Source organism: Mesocricetus auratus, unplaced genomic scaffold (genome assembly GCF_017639785.1).
Source record: "Mesocricetus auratus isolate SY011 unplaced genomic scaffold, BCM_Maur_2.0 Super-Scaffold_100008, whole genome shotgun sequence".
Taxonomy (NCBI): Eukaryota; Metazoa; Chordata; class Mammalia; order Rodentia; family Cricetidae; genus Mesocricetus; species Mesocricetus auratus.
This window is the reverse complement of record NW_024429192.1, coordinates 67,068,348-67,091,183: the sequence shown is the minus strand read 5'-3', so window position 1 is coordinate 67,091,183 and position 22,836 is coordinate 67,068,348. Positions and strand designations below refer to the sequence as shown.

General features: G+C 43.8%; 1 protein-coding gene across 9 annotated transcripts in view; it reads left to right on the top strand.

Annotated features, from left to right (window-relative positions):
• St6gal1 (ST6 beta-galactoside alpha-2,6-sialyltransferase 1) overlaps nucleotides 1–22,836 on the top strand; it is a 140,192-nt gene that overhangs the window by 73,732 nt on the left and 43,624 nt on the right. For 5 of the 9 annotated variants that reach the window (XM_005071608.4, XM_021228097.2, XM_040751035.1 and 2 more), the window contains 2 exons: nucleotides 13,641–13,779; nucleotides 18,218–18,860. In XM_005071608.4, coding sequence (XP_005071665.2) covers nucleotides 13,735–13,779; nucleotides 18,218–18,860 — 688 coding nt within the window. In that variant the 5' untranslated portion in view covers nucleotides 13,641–13,734. The other 4 variants (XM_021228101.1, XM_021228099.2, XM_021228100.2 and 1 more) reach the window with 4 other exon arrangements.

Here is a 22,836-nt window from a genome sequence, read left to right as displayed (position 1 = left end):
GATGCCTTGGGATATTTTCTCCCTGCCCCTTAACCATACCATGGAGCAGTTACGTCGGCAGTTTCTTTCCTGCATAGATCCGGTGCTGAAACCATCACACACTAGGTCTTTTTTGGATATAGGTGCTTTTCTTTCTGCATTTGCCCGCTGAGTGCTGAGCTGGGGAGGGAGGCTCGTGGCAATCACTGAAATCCTGGTTTTACATTGATGCTCTGGTTTCTAGGTACTCAGTCTTATTCTTTGGGATAAACTTGGAATGAGTTATTTTCCCTACCAAGTGAGGGGCAGTTAGGGGTATTTAAGTACCTGCCTACCACTGAGCCAACCAGGGAAACCTGATCTTTGGGGAGTGTGATTGTTTCCACTGCCTGGACAGGAAGTTATCATTAAATAAGGCAAAACTGGGTGCATTCAAGGTGTTATGGTCCTAGATAAGAGAGTTATGATAACATTAAAGTTAGCTCTGAAAAACTACTTTTCCTTGAACAAGGTCTCCTGGGAACCACTAAAAATGTTCAGTATTTCAAAAAGCATGATGGGAAAAGCCTGTGTTCATGATAAATCTGCATTGCAAGGAAGTTGGGCTTCTGTGTGGGGAGCTGAACTTTTATCAGGATTTGTGTTAATAATGACTGTCTCCTTGGCAGATCTCTTATGGGGAGCAATGTCTGCTTATCTAACAGCATGAAAGAATTGAGATTCCTGGCTAACAACAGCTGTCAAAATCTAGGGATTATGTCAGGTTACAACAAAACACAAAAGGTACTTGGTGTGAGATGGTTTAGGAGCCATTGACTTTGACTAATTGGAGTTTGTGGTTCTGGTGAAGTGCTGGGAGGCAGAAGGATAAAGGATCTGTAATTGAACAGTCAGATCATGTTCTCAGGTTGGTAGAAATAAATAAACCTCCAGGCTGTTTTTACTGGGTGGCTCTAACAGGGTAATGTTAGTTGCTACAACAAACAAACTAATGAGACAATGTGGACTTCATAACAGGCTTCTGAATTGCCTTGACCCAGAAGTGACTGATTTTATTTTGGATAGCATTTGAAGATAACTAATAAAATGATTAAGGAGACAGAAATCAGGACAAGGTGCTAGCAGCCCAAATGAATGGGCTGGGCCAACAGGCATGCCTGGGAACACAGCTAGTGTGTGTGTGTTAGAATAATGTGGCTTACTCCATTTGGGCTACTGTGGTGTTGCATGAGTGACTATTTTTTTTTTCTTTTCTCAAGACAGGGTTTCTCGGTGTAATCCTGGCTGTCATGGAAGTCACTCTGTAGACTAGTCCTAGACCAGGCTGGCCTTGAACTCAGAGATCCACCTGCCTCTGCCTCCAAAAAGCTGGATTAAAGGCGTGTGCCACCAGACTGGCTAGAGAGAAAGAGCCTTTTTCTGGAGAGACATAACACTCCATAAAAGAGAGCCCACAACAAACCAAAGTCATGTTTGCACCTAAGTCCAACTTGGTGAACCAATCAGTGGGTTTGTACTGGGCTTACTAAGTGTAGTTTGGGGGAGGAGTTGCTTACAGGAACAGGGATGACTCCCATGCAGCTGTTTCACTGAAATGCCCAGCCTGGGTGAAGACACAGGAAAGCTGCAGTTCTGGAGCTCTGCATAGCTGTCAGGCAGCTCAAGACGTTCCCACTGGCAGCTCATATGGTCATTCTGTAGCCCTGGGGAGGGGGCCATTTCAGACATCTTTATCCTGTGATAATGTTCCAATTTGGAGGAAACTGCTGTATAACATAGACACCTTCAAATGATGACATACACTCTGAACCTCATTTCTTCACTAAAGAAGACGATTGCCAATACCCTGGCTCCTGCGGTGATAGGTAAATTTTGTTAGCTCACATTAGGATCTCAGTAAAGAAGTGTTTTCTATGAGCCACAGTCTATAAGCTGTAATGGCAGCTCCTCCTCCCCTTCCTCCTCCACCCTCTTCTTTGTTCTGCTTCTTGAGACAGGATCTCACACTGTTGCCCAGGTTGGACTTCAGCTTTCTATCCTCCTGCCTCAGCTTCTTTCCTGAGATTGAGGTTGTAGGCATGAGTCACTAGACTCAGCTACTGTTGGAGTAGCTTCTGGGGATGCTTCTTGTTTGCACATTCTCCAGCCTGCTGCCTCCTGTAGCACAATAGTTGGAGTGAGCCTTCTCAAACTTGTGGCCCGGGGAAAGCCAAAATTCTCATGTTAGCCTAACACCCCAAACGATCTGACGCCTCTCAGGTCCCAGCTCTCTGCGTGTACCCTCTGCTCCAGGCCTGGCATTGTTCTGGAAGCATGACAGCTTGTACCTGTCTGGGAATCTTTTCTTCCATATAGAATCCTCTTCTCTCACCTTGCACCTCCGCCAGTCTGTGAAGATGCCCTCTTTTCTTTCTTTTTCTTTTTTGTATTTCTGTTTATTTTTCACCTGGAACACGTCTGTTGGAAAGACTGGGGTATTGAAGTTTCCCACTATTTTTTTTTGTTTGGTGTTTTATTTGTTTGTTTGTTTTGTTGTTGGTTGGGTACCTACTGCTGGTCATAGACCTATCCTTAAAAGTGGTTTGTATATCCAGTGGAAGTCTCCCACTATTAATGTGTGAGGGTTGATGCGTCATTAGTTTTAGTAATGATTCTTTTACAAATGTTAGGTACCCTTGCATTTGGGGCATAGATGTTAAGAACTGAAAAGTCATCTTGGTGGATTTTCCTTCAATGTGTGTGAAATGTCTTTCCTAGTCTCTTTTGAATAACTTTGGCCTGGTTTGAAGTCTATTTTTAGATATTAGACTAGCCACACCAGCTTGCTTCTTAGGTCCATTTGCTTGGAGAATCTTTTTCCAACCCTTTACTCTGTCTTTGCTGTTAAGGTGTGTTCCTTGTATGCAGCAGAATGGATCCTGTTTTTGCATCCATTCTGTTAGCCTGTGTCTTTTTAATTGGGGAATTGAGTCCTGTGATATTGAAAGATAAAAATGATCAATAACTATTATTTCCTGTTATTTTGTTGTTTTTGTTCATGGTGGTAGTGCTGTGCCTATATGTATATGGATGTGGGTGTATTTCCCCTCTTTTGATTTTGCTGGTTTAAGATTATTTATTTCCTCTGTATACTCCATGGGTTGGAGTTTTCCTTCTAGTACCTTCTGTAGGGCTGGATTTATGAATAGATATTGCTGGAATTTGACTTTATCATGGAATATCTTGTTTTTCCATATATGCTAAACGAAAGGTTTGTTGATTGTGGTAGTCTGGCCTGGAATCTGTTGTCTCTGAGAGTCTGCAGGATATCTATCCAAGACTTCTGACTTTGAAAGTCTCCATTGAAAAGTAGTGTATAATTCTAATAAGCCTACCTTCATATGTTTATTTAGTCATTTTTCTATGCAGCTTTTAGTATTCTTTCTTTGTTCTGTATGCTTAGTGTTTTTGATTATTATATGGTGTGAGCCTAGTGGCTGTGGTCCCTAGGACTTACCTTCTGCTTGTGTGTATTGCTCTGATATAAGTGTGGAGTAAAATATATACTCAGAACCAGCTTGCTGAGTCTGTCGTCATTCCTCCTGGCTTAAACCTGGTAAGTGCTCATGACATTACCCCAGCTTGAGAAAAACTGTAGGGATGCGGAAGTGATATGAAACCTTAAAACACTAGAGGAGAAAAAAATATATGTATATGGTGGGGGCAGAGGGCATTAGAAGGAAGTGAAACAGTCCCTCTTCTTAGTGTGGACACAGACCTAGTTTGCTCTTTTTCTGAAGCCCAGGGGTGTGGTGCAGCGCAGGGCGGGAGTGGAGAAAGAGAGGTGGACATGTTAGCGGTATGGTGTGTTTGTTCAGTCCTCTTTATAGGCTCTGTCTGTGCCTTCCTCCTCTGCTTATTCCCTTTGATTCCGGAGCCGAGTGCAGATTGGTCTTTGGTGTGGTAAGACTGGGGGAGATGCCTTCTGGGGGTATGGCATCTACCACTTGCCCTGGGGAGAGGGTGTTACACAGAAGGAGTGCTAATGGGGCGTGAAGGGCTGCTTTTCATCGAGAACCTCTGTAATGGACTGGCAAACATTTGCTGCTTTGCCAGTAGGGTACAAGGCTGAAGACAGCAGATGGTCAGGAGGTGTTTTATTTGTTCAGATTAACTGGTTTGGGTCAGGGACTTCAGCTAAGGGGTCAGTACTCCCATCCCCACAAGGTCTGTTCTGTAGGCTGTTGATAACCTCTGGGGGAATATACTCCCATGTTTCTGAAGACTTTGGCATCTTTTCCATCACTGTCTGCCAGGCTGGAGAAACACCAGATCTCTGGTAAGAGAATCCTTTAGAAGCCCCTTTACCCTCAAAGCTTTGATCTGGGCAGGATTCCTCCCTCCCTCCCCCCACCCCAACCCTAGCCTTATTAAGCTTGGTTTTGGGTAAACATTACAAAGGCTGCTGCCCCTCTAACAGCAAATGACTCAGGACTTCATAAACTTACTTTTCAGATTCCCTAGCTACTGCTCGCTTTCCTGTTGCTTATCTTGTGCCCCTGCTAGGAAAATAATGACTTCTCAGAAGTATTTTGGCAGAAATTTTAATCTTTACCCACTCAGGCTTCCACTTTAGGAGAAGTTGTAATCTTGATCCATGGGGTTTTCAACTTTAGGAGTTTGGGTGTTGGAATCAGGCAGTAGGAGTATGCTCCCAGCTGCTAAGTGTATTCCTTCTGGAATCACCCTGGCTGCAGTCAGGAAGTGATCCCCATCACATCTCAGGTGCACACAGACAGCACTCAAGTGTCATTGTCTGGAGAATGTGAGGCCATGTGACAAAACACGTTGCTGAATAGTTACCTGTATCTGGTAACTTCTAAGATAACTTGTGTCTTGTAGATGAAGTGTGCGGCTCACCAAACTTGGTTCACTGGCTGAGGGTCATAAGACAGCCAGCATTTCAGTCTGGAATTTTGAGACAACAGCTCCAGCTAAGGCTTTCTCCAAAGTTGGACAACTTTATCTATTTGCGATAAAGTACTATTAGCCCCCCCCATTTCTCATAGTTTCTGCAAAACATAGCTTAGAGAGTAAATATATAAAGAAAGGCTATTCAGCATATTAGCCCCATTTTTCAAAGTCTTATTGTATAAGTCAGGCATAAGATGGTTTTGTTAAAGCACTGAAAACATTACTCTTGCTTCGTGTGCTTCTTTCTCCCTGGACTCTGAAAGACTTTCTCAGGCTCTTGTTTCTTTCCGCATCTCTCTTGATTAGCCCTGTCCCAGCAGTTTGCCTCTCAGAGCCTGGTGTAGACTGACCAGCTGCTTCAGAATTGGCTGGGGAGTATAGATCAGTAGCAGAGGCAGGAGGCCCTGGGTGTGAGCCCCAAGACCCAAAACAACAAAAAAGCACCCCTTGGTGCTGCTGCTGCTGCTTCTTTGTATTTTTAAAACATCTTATTTTACATACCAATCCTAGTTCCCTCTCCCTCTCTCTCTCCCTGCACCCTCTCCCCATGCCACCCACTCCTCAGAGAGGGTGAGGCCTCCCTTGGGGGGGGTCATCAAAGTCTGTCACATCATTTGAGGCAGGGCCAAGGCCCATGCCATGTATCTAGGCTGAGGTATCCATCCATCAGTGGGCTCCAAAAAGCCAGTTCAGACACTAGGGATAAATACCGGTTCCACTGTCAGTGACCCCATAGACTGCCCAAGCCCCCCAACTGACACTCACCTGCAGGAGGCCTGGTTTGGTCATATCCAGCTGTCAGTCTGGAGTCAGTGAGCTCTTGCTTGTTCAGGTCATCTGTTTCTGTGGGTTTCCCCAACATGGTCTTGACCCCTTTGCTCATCACTCCTCCCTCTCTACAACTGGATTCCAGGAGTTCAGCTCAGTGCTTAGCTGTGGATCTCTGCTTAGGGGAGGGGCATTTAAGGTAGACTCTCCGCTATTGCTTAGACTCTTTGTTGGGGTCATTCTTGTGATTCCTGGAAATTTCCCTAGTGGCAGGTTTCTTGTTAGCCCCATAATAGCTTCCTCTAAGGTATCTCTTTCCTTGTTTTCCCTCTTTGTTCTCCTCTAAACTCCTGTTCCCTCATGTTCTCCCTCCTCCCCTTCCTCTTCTTGCTCCCCTTGCTCCCAATTTACTCTTCCCCTTCTGGGGGGTAGGGTCTATGTATGTCTGTCTCTCTTAGGGTCCTCCTTGTTTCCTAGCTTCTCTGGGTTGTAGATTGTAGGCTGTTTATCCTTTGCTTTATGTCTAATATCCACTTAGGAGTGAGTTCATACCATGTTTGTCTTTCTGTGTCTGGGTTACCTCTCTCAGGATGGCTTCTTCTAGTTCCATCAATTTGCCTGAGAATTTCAAGATGTCATTGTTTTTTACTGCTGAGTAGTATTCCATTGTGTAAATGTACCACATTTTCTTTATCCATTCTTTGGTTGAGGGGCATCTAGGTTGCTTCTAGGTTCTGGCTTTTACAAATAATGCTGCTATGAACATAGTTGTACAGATGCCCTTGTGGTATGAATGTGCATGCTTTGGGTATATTCCCAAGAGTGGTATTGCTGGGTCTTGAGGTAGATTTAGTCCTAATTTTCTGATAAGCCATCATACTGATTTCCAAAGTGGCTGTACAAGTTTGCATTCCCACCAGTAATGGAGGAGTGTTCCCTTACTCCATGTCTTCTTCAGCATAAGCTTTCATTAGTGTTTTTGATCTTAGCCATTCTGAAAGATGTAAGTTGGTCTCTCAGAGTTGTTTTGATTTGCGTTTCCCTGATGTCTAAGGATGTTGAGCAATTCCTTAAGTGCCATTTGGCCATTTGAGATTCCTCTATTGAGAATTCTCTACTTAGTTCTGTACCCCATTTTTAAACTGGATTATTTCGTGCTTTGGTGTCTAGTTCCTTAAGTTCTTTGTATATTTTAGAGATCAACCCTCTGTCAGATGTGGGGTTGGTGAAGATCTTTTCCCATTCTGTAGGCTACTATTTTGTCTTATTGACTGTGTCCTTTGCCTTACAGAAGAGGCCCCATTTATTGTCAATCTCAGTGTTTGTGCTACTGGTGTTATGTTCAGGAAGCAGTCTTGTGTGCCAATACATTGAAGGGTACTTCCCAGTTTCTCTTCTAGCAGTTTCATTGTGGTTGGATTTATGTTGAGGTCTTTGAGTTATTTGGACTTAAGTTTTGTGCATGATGATAGATATGTATCTATCAGCAGTCTTCTACAAGTCAGCATCCAGTTATGCCAGCACCATTTGTTGAAGATGCTTTCTTTTTTCCATTTTATAATTTTAGCTTCCAATTTTGTGGAGTATAGTTTTTTGAAGTATGACCTGATGATTCTCTGGATTTCCTCAGTGTCCGTTGTTATGCCCACCTTTTCATTTCTGATTTTGTTAATTTGCATATTCTCTTTCTGCCTTTTGGCTAGTTTTGATACAGGTTTGTCTATCTTGTTGATTTCTCGAAGAACAAATGCTTTGTTTCATTGATTCTTTGTATTATTTTGTTTCTATTTTTTTTATTTTGGCCCTTAATTTGATTATTTCCAGCTGTCTACTCCTCCTGGGTGAGTTTGCTTCTTTTTGTTCTAAAGATTTCAGGTGTGCTGTTAAGTCATTAGTGTGGGAGTTCTCCAGATTCTTTGTGTAGGCACTTAGTGCTATGAACTTTCCTCTTAGCACTGTTTTCAAAGTGTTCCATAAGCTTAGGTATGTTGTGTCTTCAGTCTCATTGAATTCTAGGAAGTCTTTAATTTCTTTCCTTATTTCTTCCTTGACCAGGGGTGATGTAATTGAGCATTGTCCAGTTTCCATGAGTTTGTAGGCATTCTGCAATTTGTGTTGTTGTTGAATTAAACCATGGCGATCTGATAAGATACAGGGGATTATTCCAAATTTTTTTGTATGTGTTGAGGTTTGCTTTGTTGCAAAGTATGTGGCCGATTTTAGAGAAGATTCCATGTGGCACTGAGAAGGATTTCTTTTGTGTTTGGATGGAATGTTCTATAAATGTCTGTTAAACTCAATTGAGTCATAACTTCTGTTAGTTTCTTTATTTTTATGTTAAGTTTCTGTCTAGTAATACTGTCCAGTGATGAGAGTGGGGTGTTGAAGTCTCCTATTGCTACCCTGCTCTCTTTAGTCCCACACCCCCTCCACCTCTCTAACTGAACATACTTTGGTGTATTTTAGTGAACATGTTTTGAGTGCAAGCTGCCTTCTGGGTAGAGGGAGCTCAGACCATGAGGTGCAAACAGCTCTTGTGGAGTGAGTCCACAACCTAGGGCATTTCAGTGAGTAGAGATGGGGGGATGTGGAGGGACCGGCTATAGACTGCTGGTGTGTTGGAGAAAACCCAGGAGTGTAAAGAATGTGTGTCAAAAAGGAAGATGTGCAGGTGTGTAGAGCATCGCTCAAGGCTGAGTGAAAGAAAGACGGTGTAGACTATGTGGTTGGCAACACGGAGGCCCTGGTGCCTCTAACAAGAGCAGGTTCATGAAGCCGGGGGATTTCCAAGTGAGAATGGGAATTGGGGAACAATGACTGCGGACTGTATCTCAGAGAGTTTTACTACAAAGGATAATAGGGCCAGGCCTAGGAGGTGAAATGGGATTGAGAGATGGAGGGAGGGGAGCATGTACTGAATTAATTCAGAACCGTACAATGAGTTACCTTTTTAATGTTGTATCTTACTTTACAGTGACTTCCTTCAGCAAAAGAACTGTTACCTGTTAAAACCTTTCCTTAAAGTTTTAAAATCTTTCCACTCACAAATCATATCCATTGGTTGAGAGGAAAAGAATTTGCAGATCAGTCTTGTTCCTTATATAGCTTAATGCAAATACATTTGAAAAAATTTTTCCTCCATATATGCTTTTCCATGGTTTGGTTTTGCCTGAAGCATTTTAAAATAAAAATACCTACTACACATACAAGTAATTCCATTTCTCCTCAAAGATTTTTTTTGTTCAAATGAAGGTTTGAACAAGGTCTAATTATGTATTACTATTGTATCTTAAAGATAATCGGTTTTCATATGTCTTTTGATTTGCTGATAAAGGCAGTTCAGCTGTCATGTAGGAATCTTAGTTTCTGAATTAGTAAATAGAAATGTCTGTGAACTTCCCTATTTACTATCTTAAGTTACCACCCATGCCCGTACTTCCTAATAACTGGAATTGCATTTGAAGTTCTGGCAATGTATAGATTAAACATTTGTGGTAAGGGTATTCATAGGTGATGCTATGTGCTCTGTGTTGTCTTGCTCTGGGGGCACATGCTGTCTATGTGCTCCACTATTCATGATGCCAAGACTCCACTGTTCATGGAGGCTACCTGAATCAATGGGGATGACTTGTGTTTTTTGGTTTTTGGAGTTTTTTGTTTGTTTTAGATAGGAGAATAATACTGTGTTTATCTGAAGATGGGGGTCACCTTTGAGAAAGAGACACTTGTTAGTGTGGAAAAAATGGGAGGACTTCATGAAACCATTTCCTTAAGTAGGCAGGAGTATATAGTCTAAACATTACAGCTCAGATGGAAAGGTATCCTGGTAGCTGGGAGCCAAGGAATACCACAAAGTCACACCTCACAACAAACCTCACACAAAGAGAGTTACTGGAAGGAGAAAAAACCAGGAGGGTGGCTGCCTCTGCTTGGGCCAAAAACAACAGCAAACTGAACAGGATACAGGACTTACGTAGAGTTTCTTGGGAAGGGGGTGGAACTTTTCTCTTTGGAGCTTTCCAGGGTGGAGATTGGTGGGATTTCATGTCCAGAGATTGGACTTTTTACTCTGTGGGGCAGGTCCAGCAGTTAGGGTAGGTAGCATGTTTTGTGGGTGGTATAGGGTAAAAGGGTCAGCCAAAGAAATATGTCCTCACCCTGAGACCAGAGCCAATTCACTGGCCTTGAAACCAGAGCCAAAGAAACACATTCTGCTCCTGATCAACTCAGCACAAAAAACAGCCAATCCCTAAGCAAGAAAACCAACCAATCACTAAGCACAAAACCAACCAATCCCTGAGCTTGAAATCCAACCAATTCCTACCCTGGAACTCTTCACCCTGGAAAAACTCTGCCCCTAAGAAACCCTATATAAGCCTGTGCCTATTCAGTTGGGAGTTGCCTTTTTCCTCCCTGTCAGAGGCTGCTACCCTCCTGGATTCCTCCCTCTCAATAAATCTCTTGAATGAGGTTTGGGTGACGACCTTGGCCAGAGTGGAGCAGGGCAGAGAAGTAACAACTTTCTCAGAAGCTGGAACAGAGCAGATACATATGTAACACTTTTGCCCGGGGACACCTTCCCCTAGCAGAGTGGAGTTGTTACATTCCAGGGGGACCTGAGCAGTGTTGTTTCGCTGGAGCAAGCTTAAGCTGCTATGCTTAAAGTGACTTTGTGATATCCCTTGGTTCCTGACTGCCAGGGTACGTTTGCATCTGAGGTTCAGTGCTTACAGGTGGAACCATCCTTCGGGGAGGGATCTGGACACTCATGTGGCTTGAGGGGCTTGCAAATGGAATCTAGTGGATAAGTAATAGTCACTAGTTGTTGGACATGGCCAGTTCATTTGAAATAACAAGAGCAATATGGGTGAACTCAGGTAGCGTGGGCTATGACTCAGCAGTGAAAGGTCTGTACTGGGACACCCTGCTTTTCTAGCGAACAAGGAGCAAGTTTATCAGAGTGGAGAGAGACCAGGAGGGGAGATCAAGCAGAAGTCTAGAAGAGTGGCAGTGTGTACGTTTGGAAAGTACTGTCATTGCGGGACAGCATTATGCATAGACTGGCCATCAGGGATCAAAAATGGGAAATGAAATCAACCACGATCATGTGACTGGTGAGAGACAGAGCATGGCCCCTTTCCCCAGATCATACTGATAACAAATCAGATGTGCTTTGAATTATAAACTCAGGTCAGTGCTTAGCATGTATCCAGTGCTAAATGAATCGTGGCTGTCTCTATCATAGTTGTTTGTTTGTCATCCAGAGCCAAGGGTCCTGCTCTCACTTTTGTAGCTGGTTGAAGATCATCAGATGACTAGCTGTCTTCTGACCCATGGTAGATCTACATAGACAGTCTCAACTGGTTTACTTTGGGGATCAAGTTAGGTGTGGCTTTTAATCCTCTTAGGAGGCAAGACTTTCTTAGGAAATGCAGTTGACATGACGAAGGAAAAGCTGGGGTAGGAGGCTTCTGATGTCTGAGGGTGTTACCATTAAAAAAAAATCGCATGTCCCAACAGCTTGTGTGTTAAGAGTGGCAGGGAACTTTCATCTGCAGATCCGAGGTTCATCCAAGGTTCAGGGCTCTCTGAGGGGGTTATGAAAGAGCCTCTTCCGTCAACAATGCCTGAAATAAACAAAAGTGTTTAAAGAGCTGCCTCATCCAGCCTACTATGTGCTCAACACTCATTAAGTGTCTGGGGTTACTCCTTGACAATAGCACTGGAGGAGACTGACGGGGTCTCTTCTGTCTCTTCTATCTGTAGTGAAAAGAGGCAGCAATCAGTAGGAACGTACATACAGTGGTAAATACTGACACTAAAGGAAACTTATGAATAGAGGGAGAGCCATCAGAGACATTTTCTCCTTCTCTCTGGAGACTGCCACAAACCCAGTTATTCTCTGAATTGGTAAAGAAAGCCCTGAACTCTTTTTTCCTCCCTTGAGGACTGAACCCAGGAAGGGCCTTGGACTTACTAAGCAAGCACTCTACCCCTGAGTTAAATCCCCAACCCCAGCCCTGCACTCTTTGATAAAGGATGAAGTGACATCTGCATGTGCTTCTGTCATGTCTGGAGCCTGCCTTATGTCTTGCTCCTACTCATGACATCATCATCATCTTTCAGGCAAAGCCTGTGGTCTTCAATGAAGTGTCTTCTGCAGTTTGCTGGCAAAGCTGGTTGTCAGGGTACCAAGGTAAACCCCTTGGGTGTGGTTAGTCCTCTGAAATAGGATGGCTTCCAGTTTCCATTTTACAGGAAAACTAGCTGTCTTAGGAGACTCTAGTCCAAGGCTATGCTCGCATGCTTTCTGGTTTACAATGCTAGATCCCCTGAAATAGGCTTCAAGGCCAGCTCAATATTATGCAGGCAGTTGAAGCACAGGATGAAGTGTATTTTCACTATTGTCCCCAACAGAATAAGAAAGAATCCGAGCTCCTCACCAGCTTTCCAGGCCTGACTCTTGAGCATGCTTGACTTGTGACTGCACTCGTGGTACAGACAACATGCTCTGTCTCCATTAAAATATTCTAGGTGTTTTCTTCTCTGCAGCTACCGAAGTTCACATGTATTTATATTCATTCATGTGGATGTAACTTTAAGGGGTGTTTAGAAGTTAAGTCAATAGATTTTCACCATTATTTATAGGTTTGAGGTTAAAACCCTTTTCTTTTTATACGTATTTTGCTTTGTAGAGTTCCCATTCTTTCCTCATTAATCCTCTTTTAATCGCCACAACTGTAGGAGGTAGGAACTCATTTCACACTTGAGGAGACTGAAATGTATATTTGCTTCTTTTTGTTTATCCAGCCCTAGATTTATGGCAGTTTGATCAATAGTCAGAAGACCTTAGTGCTTGAGTACTTTCTAGAAGGGTTAAGCTATGTACTTCTTCAGTGATCTGACAACTTTATTGTGATCTGCCCAGCAACGCATACAGCTGTTTTCAAGACTGCCAAGTGCTGTCAAGTCTCTAAACCATTATTTTAATGTGCCTCCCTTAAGATCATAGTGTCTCAACTATTGTTTTTAATTTATGATTTATCTGTTCAAGGTGCTTGCCTCTTTTTTGGGGGAGGCTTTTTGCCATATTAGTCCTTTAGTCTTAGTTTTACATTTTCTTGCAATTAAAATAATTTAGCTTTCCAATTGCTATTTTTTAAAAATATAGTATCAAAACTGGAAAGAATAAACACAGAGTGAGTTCTGCTTTTAGCTTTAAAAACATTTATATATGTTATGCTAAACATAAAGCTTGGCTTTTTTTTTAATACACTGGGGATCAAACCCAGGGCCATATGTTTACCATACAGATACTCTACCACTGAGCTATATTCCCTTTTCCCCCTTGAGCTATATTCCTTATTTTTAAATTATAAAGAGTAATTCATGTCTATTTTAGATATTGTTGAATGGGCATAAAACTTCAAAGATGGAAATGTCCCTTGTTCCACAGTCCTAGGTACCATATTTTCCTAGTGCTTTATTTTCTTTTTAAAGTATTATTTCTGAATCTGAATAGTATTTACAGTTCAGTAACCCATGTTCAAAATACATGAACTTCTCCATATCATTAAATATTCTGCTACAAATAAATAATGTTTAAAAATCATTCTGGAGTGTTCTTGGAGGGGTGAACCTTTTTGCTATTTATTCTTAAGGGGAGAGTAATTGCATGCTTCTTCCCAGATGGTTTTGTAGTGCCCACTTTGTCTTTCTAAGGCATCCCCATCTGGCATGGTTCTTTTTCTAGGCTCTCTACAAGGTCCACATATCTTGAAAGTTGCATCCGTAATTCATCTTTACTCTTTCCAGCATGCTCAGTGCTTCCTGGGATATGCCATGGCCCACAGCTACAAAAGTGCCTGTCCATCCTGTTAATATTTAACATCACTCTGCTAGAAAAATCACTCTAACCTCCCCTTTTTATTCTATTTCAGATGGTTTTTGATCATCCTGAGAAAAATGAGCCTTGGCCTCCAGACCTAATCAAGTAAACCTCTTTCTCATGGAGAATAGTGCCGGGGGTTCCTGATGACCTGGAGGGCCTGCAGCCCCAGAGGGATTAGTCAGAAGCAGGTAAGAAGCTCCTAGAAGTCTGAGAAAGCGGAGGGTGATGTTCCTGAGTAAAACAGTGTGAGCCCGACTGTGCTGGCAGGTGGCTAGGGTCTTCCTCGTCTCACTACAACTTCACCACTTTGCCTCTGTTTCTTCCCTTCCTAGTCATCTACGAACTTAGTCAGTGAGGGCCGAGGAGGTGGGGATAGTAGATTTGTCCAGCTCTAAGCTGCAGATAGAAGGACTGAATCTTCTATAACTGAGAGCCTTTTATGAGAGCGTTTATGAGCCAAACATTGCATTTGACAATAAACAGGCTTCCAGGAGTAGATAGAGCAGAGCTCTTTATTTACAGAAATTCTTTATTGTTTATATAGCATTGGCTTGGTTTCTGTGGGTGGTAAGGGGCATGGCTGCAGTATTCTTTTTCTAGAAGTTTCTTCCTGGTATAAGGATTCATTGGACTCAGTTTTGCCAGCTCACCAATCCCTTACTTAGCATGACTCTGCTCCAGGTTTGGTTCTGGGGCCAATTATTCGGACATGATACCAGGAAGCATTCTCCTCTGAATAAGGGCTTAGGCTCAAAACCCAAGCTTTGTAAACATGGCTTGTTAACAAAGCAGGGGTGTGGTGAAAGCCAAGGGCAGTGAATTCATCAGCTGCAAACCCTGGAAGCTTACAGAGTAAGTCTGGTGATAGAAAAAAATCAAAGCATATACTGCTTTCCAAAAGCTTGTGGAGAAAAAGTCAGTCACCTCTCTTTCCCCTGAGGTCGGTATTAGGTGAAGCCTTCCCCCGTGTCTGTCTTGCTCAAAGAGCTGGCAAGTGAGAACGGCCCCTCAGCTCTGAGTGGCCATGACTAGAAACCCCAGCTGGCCTCAGGTGAAGATAATATGGAGGGACCACACGAGCACTGATGGACGGTTCCTGACGCGTGTGCTCAGGCCATGAAGGTCCAGGCCTGTCAAAGGCCGTGAGAAATACAGCAGGATAACTAATGTTCAACAGGCTGACCTACCACATGAGTGATAGGGAGCTCCACCTGGCAAGGCCGTGGAGTCACTGGCTGCGGAAATTGGTTGCTCCTGTCTGTAATTTCCCTTATGAGTTGCTTTATCTCTTCCCTAAGAATAGCTTAGGTGTTTCCCTGCTTGTTTGTGTTTATCTCATGAAAATATTCCATCTACTGGGCACATATGTCTGTCAGGAGAATGACTTTTCATGGGGCTCTATTATCTTGATAGAATATATAGTGAGTACCTTGTATTCTCGAATAGGCCCCTGAGAAAGGAATTTCTTCTCACTCAGGCGTCAGCGGTAAGAGTGCCCCACTGCTTACCTTGAGGCTGGAAACAGCAGCCTCCTGATCTCACACTACATACCTTAGCTTTTCCCTTTGATAGCTAGAACACCGAGAAGTCCCCTTTAATCAGCTAACATTTGTGGAAAATGCTAATGTAGATCAAATGCTTCCATTTTTCCTTCCACAGCTTATGCAAGTTGCCATGGCTATTGTGACACTGTGTTCCTAACTGCCTCGAAATCAAAAACCAGCGTGTAGAAAGTGCAGAGCTATAGTGTCTCTACCTTCCCCTTATTTTACATTTATCAATTACAAACTTCTAGCTTAACTAACCACACAAATTAGTTTTATGTACTAACTCCCCTTCTCCCATCTTAGAAATCTTAGCCCCTTACTCCAGTAACCCTCGATGCCTCTTAAGCTATGCCCAGATGTTTTACAAGTCATGTCTCCTCTGCTTTGTCAGGTCTTATCTGCCTTCCTGGCCCTGAGGTATGCATGCCTGGTATACTTGCTACTTCCAGAGAACTGCTAATTGTGTCTGTGTGGAAACCTAGGAGAACTTTTAGAGAAAATTTTTGGAGAGAACTTTTGGAGAGAGCTTTAGGGGAACAGCTTTTTTTTTTTTTTTTAAAGAACAAAGAGTCATGACAAAACTCAGATCCTTTCAGGCAGTCCTACCTCCCTGTTGTGCACCTCTGGCCTGAACCCTGAGAGAACACTGATACAGGCCAGTTGAGGGTTCTGAGACTGCCTTTGGGGTCATCTGTGAAAATTCCTTTTCCCTAAGAATCCCGGGGAAGGCAATGGCAACCTCCCCTGAACCTCCAGTCTCATAACAGTGAAGTGGGACCCTCGCTGCCATCGCTATTTCCATGTCACTCAGATGAGTTCAGAATTGCTTGAATTTCTCAAAACTACACACTGAGCTCATGGGAGCACCATACTCGACATTATAGCATGCATAAATAGAGCGCAGCAGTGATGCCTGGTGGAGGACACTTTGCTCTGGCTGAGAGTTTCATCTCTGGGCACTCTGGTTTCTGAGTTCTGAGGGTCAGCGCTTACTGTTCACTGACCCTGATGAAAGCTCAGTCCTTCAGTGCAAAGAACTTTCTAGTGCTTCTCAACCTTCCTTATGCACATCTTTAATACACATCTTCATGTTGTGCTGACCCACAACCATACAATTGTGTTGTTGCTACTTCATAACTGTAAATGTGCCATTATTATGAATAATAATGTAAATATCTGATACTCAGGATAGCTGATATGTAATTCCCAAAGGGGTTTTGACCCACAAGTTGAGAACCACTTTAATTAACATTAGATACAAACTTACACTGAATTGGAATCTTGGTTCAAGCAGTTTGGTGAGCTGGTGATATTGGAGTAGACTGCTCATGCCTTAGTGTCTTCATTATAACACAGAGTTGTAAAAATTTACTTTGTAGTGTTGGTGTGGTGAGACATTGAAGGTACAGTACCTAAGTAGTAGGGTTTCTTTTTCTTTTGGATTTTTCAAGACAGGGTTTTCCTTGTGTAGTCCTGTCTATCCTGGAACTCTGTAGACCAGGCTGACCTTGAACTCACAGACCTTGAACTCACAGAGATCTGCCTGCCTCTTTCTTCTGAGTGCTGGGACTAAAGGCGTGAACCAAGCTGTAGTAGGGTTTCTTTCTTTTTTTTTTTTAAATTTATGTTCGTTGATGCTTGCCTGCATGCATGTTTGTGTGAGACTGTCAGATTCCCTGAAACTGGAGTTACAGATAGTTGTGAGCTGCCATGTGGGTGCTTGGGAATTGAACCCGGGTCCTCTGGAAGAGCAGCCCATGCTCTTAACCTCTGAACCAACTCTCTAGCCCCTGTAGTAGGGTTACTTAAATGCTATCTATCTCTCCTCTAGTTATTCTTGAGCTTTCGTATGGTCATGTGGCTAGTGCTAATGAATGAATGGGGGAATTTACTTGATTTTTTTCAATGATATGACCCTCGATCTCCCACTTGATGATGTTGCATCTGAATTTCTTATCCCTCTGAGGTCCTCCATTTTACCTTTCACTTAGCTGCAGCACCACTGCCCACATGTCCCTCGTGTGAAAGGGCTGCTCTCCTTCCTCTACTCAGTGTCATTCTCCTGCCTTTGCTCTTAGGTAGTTCCAGCTTGTTAGCACACCCTTTCATTTAATGCTTCCAACACACCACAGACACTAGGGCAGAGATGACTACCTGTATATCCTGTAGAGGCTCAGGGGCAGATATATTGGCTTGGTCAAGGTCACTGAGAAAGGAATCAAGAACCCAGGCTTCATGAATTTCCCTCTAGTAGTTTTCCTGTTTCTCTCAAACATCCTTGGGAACAAACTTGGTGGGAAAGGACGTCAGACTTCCCGTGTTAGCAACGCCCCAGGGGCAATTGCTTTCATTGCAGTGAAGTACACTCAGGAGAAGAAAGAATTAGTGTTTTCCAAAGGACACAGACCTTGTTTGAGTTCAAAGTGCTCCCATCTTCCATTTAGTTACACAGTGGGTTTTGAAAAAAAAAAAAAACAAAGTATCTCTTTACCCAGATAGGAAGTGACTCTCTTTGCTATCTTTCCAAGATTTCCTATACTCTGTCACAGAACGATCTAGCTACTTGGGTACACAGAATGTTGGACTGTGAGGCTAACTCTTGTCTAGAAGTTCCAGATCATAGGCCTTCCAGAACTGTGTCACCATGCATAGGGGATTTCTCTGGCTCTTTTAACTGATGGAGGACTTTCAAGAATCTGGGTTTTGTGTATCGACTAGTCTCTCTATTGCACGGAGAGCCTGGGCTGTAGGAGTGGGTGATGTGACAGGTTCTGCTCTAAGCTTCTTGAGTGAGCTAGAGCAGAATACCAGAGGTCAAGAGTCATGGTGCACAGACTAAGAGGGGAAAGATGCATAAATGTTCAGGGCTCAGTGACGAGTTCGGAGGAATGCTGTCTGTATTCAGAGCCCAAACTAAGACTCTTTATTCTTTCCTCCTGGCTTGCTCAAGGCTGCATCTCTGGTGGGAGGCAATTAGGACTGGACTTCAAGTGTCTTTATGCTTGGCTCACCACCCTGCTGCATGCCACTTTAGAAATCCTCTCCATCATCGTTCTCCCCTTTGTTCTGCTTTTCTTAGGCTTGGTTCCTGTGCACAACCGTGGCTCCCCTGCCCATACCTTCCATTATGATTCACACCAACTTGAAGAAAAAATTCAGCTACTTCATCCTGGCCTTTCTCCTGTTTGCAGTCATCTGTGTGTGGAAGAAAGGGAGCTATGAGGCTCTTAAATTGCAAGCCAAGGAATTTCAGGTGGCCAAGAGTCTGGAGAAGCTGGCCATGGGGTCTGGTTCCCAGTCTATGTCTGCAAGCAGCAAACAAGACCCTAAACAGGACAGTCAAGTCCTCAGTCATCTCAGGTTCGTGGCCAAGGTCAAACCACAGCCCTCCTACCAGGTGTGGGACAAGAACTCCTCATCCAAAAACCTCAACCCCAGGCTGCAAAAGATCCTGAAGAACTATCTGAACTTGAACAAGTATAAAGTGTCCTACAAGGGGCCAGGGCCAGGAGTCAAGCTCAGTGTCGAGGCCCTACGCTGCCGCCTTCGAGACCATGTGAACGTGTCCATGATAGAGGCCACAGATTTTCCCTTCAACACTACTAAATGGGAGGGTTACCTTCCTAAGGAGAACATTAGGACCAAGGCTGGGCCGTGGCACAGGTGTGCCGTCGTCTCCTCTGCAGGATCTCTGAAATCCTCTCAGCTGGGCAGAGAGATTGGTATGTGGAGTGTTCTCCAAGCAGCTGATGCTTCTGGGTCTGGTTGGGGAATTTCAAAGCCCTCGAACAAGAACCCGTGCATAGCTTAGAGGAACAGTAGAGTTGTCCCAAGGCCGTGTTTTCAGCTTCCTTGGAGTGAAAAATGCCCCCAAAGATGTCTAAAAAGACGGGGACCACACCTTAAACCTTTTTTCTTTTAATATAGTTCTAAGAATTGATCCTTTGAGAGTTTCACACATGCGTACAGAATATTTAACTATATTCAATGCGTTGCCTCCTTCTCACTCTTCCTAGATTCCCCACCACACCCCCTTCCCAGTTCCATGTTCCTGCCAGGCTTTCCTTTTAATAACCACGTAGTCAAACGAGTGCTGCCCGTATGCACATGGATGTGGTCTTCCACTGTAGCAACCTGCCAAACGGAGCCCCTCACATGGAAGCCATGAGCTCCCCCTAGGGGGTGGGATCTCAAGTGCCCCCCCCGTCCTGACTTGAGGTTATCGACAGAGTGTAGGTCTTGGGTGGGCAATTGCAGCTGCTGGTGGCACATGAGTGCAGTGACTGCCAATGTCTGGAGGTCACTGTTTTGTCCCAGACCTCCCTGGCCTCTGGCTCTTATAATCTTTCTATTCCCTCTTCCATAACGTCACTTGAAGGTCTACTGTATTTTCCCCATTAGAATATTTTTCTGTCTGTTTCGAATACTGGTGCTCTATGGAGTGTTCCATTAAAAACACAACAACAACAACAACAAAAATGTTGCGCTGCCAAAAGCAAAAACCCTATAGCTGACCTTCGAAAATATTTGAAGCATGGAACTTGACTACGTTTTCAGTATTTAAGTGTCTGTTTGTTTAAAATCGTGTGGAGAGCAGACAGCCATGTGCCACAGAGCTTCCCCTCAGGCTTTGGCCATCAGCATGTATCTTGATTCAGACAGGGTCTCTCTGTGGTTTGCCACTGCTGGGTACCTCAGGCTAGCTGGCCTCCGAGCTACTGGCGATTCTCTTGTCTCCGTGTCCGGCTTCAGGTTGGTACTTAGAGTTTGGCCTCGTGTCCACAGGCTTGCGTTTTACCCACTGAGCTGTCTTGTTAATTGTGATTCTCATATGTGGCAAATTCTTTCAAGTCTCACCTGGCTAATTTTCAGCTTTTCTCTTAAAAAGAAAGAAGAAAAGAATATATATTAACTGAGCAACAATGTGTGTGTGTAGGTGTGTAGGTGTGTAGGTGTGTAGGTGTACACGTACTGGTTATGGGTATGGAGGTCAGAAGACAATTTTGTGGAGTTAGTTCTCTCTGCCACCTTTATGTGTGTGCTGCAGATCAGACTCAGGTTACCAGACTTGGGAGTAAGCGCCTTTAGCTGATGAGCCTTTCACAGACCTTCCAGCTGGAATTTTTAAATTGGGGGCTATAGGCTAATACCAAGTGTTGTCTGAATCCTTAAAGTGGCCTGAAAAACTACCAGGGGGTGCTTGCAAGCCTGTCTGCCTTTTTCTGGTCATGGGCCTGATTCTCAGACTGCTCCGTGATTGAAAGAGACCCCAGGTCCAAAGACACTGATTTTTGCTATTCATGAAACCCCTAACAGCTAATAAAGAGCCAAAGTCTGTTCATATTGCAAACTTGCAACTGAGAACTAACTTGTGCAAAACCAATTGCTTCTGTTATTTTGAGAGAACTATGGCTTTAGAGAAAGTCTTGCTATCAGGCTGGGGTCCTGGAGAAGGTGAGTTCATGTGATCCTTTTAATTTCCTTCTGGTGACTGCCAGGGAGAACAGCCTGAAACCAGGTGTAAACTTTCAGAGAAGGAACTCAGAACCAAATGGGTTACTCTGAATCCCCAAGTCCATAGAGATTCTAACGGAGCCCCCAAATGGCCAGCCCTACCCCAACTTTAGCTTTTGCACTTTCGGTTTCTTTAGACGTATTTCTAGAAACTAAATGTGATTGAATTCTGTCCTGTGTAGTAAAATTAATTTCCTGTTTCTTCTGCCTTTGCTATAGAATAGTGGCATTTAGGATGGTTCGAATTAGACGGCCACAGTTCTTTCTATCGAGTTATTATTGTGTAGCTAAAGTTGTGTTCAGGATTAAAGCAGAAGCAAAAGTCCTTGTAAGCTGGAGCTACAGCTTCATTCACAAACTCATCAACACCACAGAATAGCAGTGGGAAATACTAAGGCTGGAGACTTACTGCAACATTGAAGCTATTGGGCGTGCTATGACTGTTGAGCCTAATGATGGCATCATTTAAGATACTTCTAACAATGGAGTCCAGGTCATTTGAGAGGCTACCACTTTTCTGCAGTGGAGAGATATCTCCAGGAAAGTCCCCTTGTCCAGGACTTTGGCACCGTGGTTCTTAACCTGTGGGTCGCGACCCCCACAGGGTTGCATATTAGATATCCTGCATATCAGTTTATAGTTCATGATAGTAGCAAAATGACAGTTATGAAGTAGCAATGAAATGGTTGGGGTCCCCACAACACGAGGAACTGTATTAAAGGGTTGCAGTGCTCGGAAGGTTGAAACACTGCTTTAGGGTTCCCTATCCGTCCATGACAAGGTTGTTCACCAGAGAGACTCCTCAAAGTCTTTTGCCTCCACTGGTCCCACAAATCAGACCATGGTGGCTCCATCATCACTTGGACCTTTTATTATTACTGACAGTGTATTTACATGTATAAGCTATGTAGAGAAGTTGAGAATTTTATTTCAAATATTAGCATATTTTTCACATACTATCACCAATAATCATGACATAATGTGTACTCACTGTGTGCTTGGCATACCTGCTTTCTTATTTTAAATTTCATTTTTGTGTATGGGTGTTTCGTCTATGAACTGTGTGCATAATTAGTGCCCATAGAGGCTAGAAGAGGGGTACCAGATCCCTGAACTCGAGTTACACACATAGTTGTGAACTGCCAGATAAGTGATGGAAATTGAACCTGGGCCCTCTGGAAGAGTATCCAGTGTTCTCAACTGTGGAGCCATCTCTCCAGCCCCTCAGTTTGAAAAACATAAATGTTTTTGTTCATTAAGAACTTCTTGCATGCACACAGTTTATTTTGATCATATTTACACATACACCCTCTCCTCTCAGATCCACCTCTGGCTCCTCCTAACTTTAGTGCTCTTTTTATTTTAGTAACTCCCTGAGTTCAGTTTGTGCTGCTCACATACTCATGGGTGTGGGACAATCCACTGCAGCTTGGTCTGTCCCCTAGGGGCTACACCCTTTAAGAAAACTATTCATTCTTCCCTAGAAATCATCATCTCTTCGTGGGTTTTCAGTTAGGGGTACCATCCCACCCTCCACCCCAGACATCCCCAGTCCCCTCAACCTCCAAGCTGGGATGTGGGGCCCAGTGTCTGGAGAAGGGTGAAGGGTTAGGCCAGAAAGATCTCCAAGAATCAGTGCGGACCTATGCGTCTCTTTTCTTCTCTCTTCATTTCCCTGTCCCAGCCCACTGGTTCTCAATCTGTAGGTCACCACTCCTTGAGGGGGGGAGTATGAATGAACCTTCCACAGGGGTCCCCTAAGATCACTGGAAAACACAGATATTTACATTACGATTCATAAGAGTAGCAAAATATCAGTTATGAAGTGGCAATGAAAACACGGTTAGGGGCCCCACAGCACGAGGAGCCATGTTAAAGGGTCACAGTGTCAGAAAGGTTGAGAACTGTCACGTCTGCTGCGCGGCCTGTGTCCGAGAACGTGCGGAGGGTGTCGGGTATTGAAAACACAGAGACTCGTTCAATGATATAAAGAGAACTTTAAACAGGCTCCAAAAAGGTTCAAGAAAAACTTCCTAAGAAAAGCTCCCACCAGAGAAACTTCTGCTCTCTCCTCTCCCCTGGCTGGTTCTCCTCTGACCCCAGAGGTGGATGTGTGTGGGTTTTTGAAGGTGCGGTTAGTCTTTGGACAAGGTCGAGGTCAGGGCGGTTTCCGTGGGAAGGCCT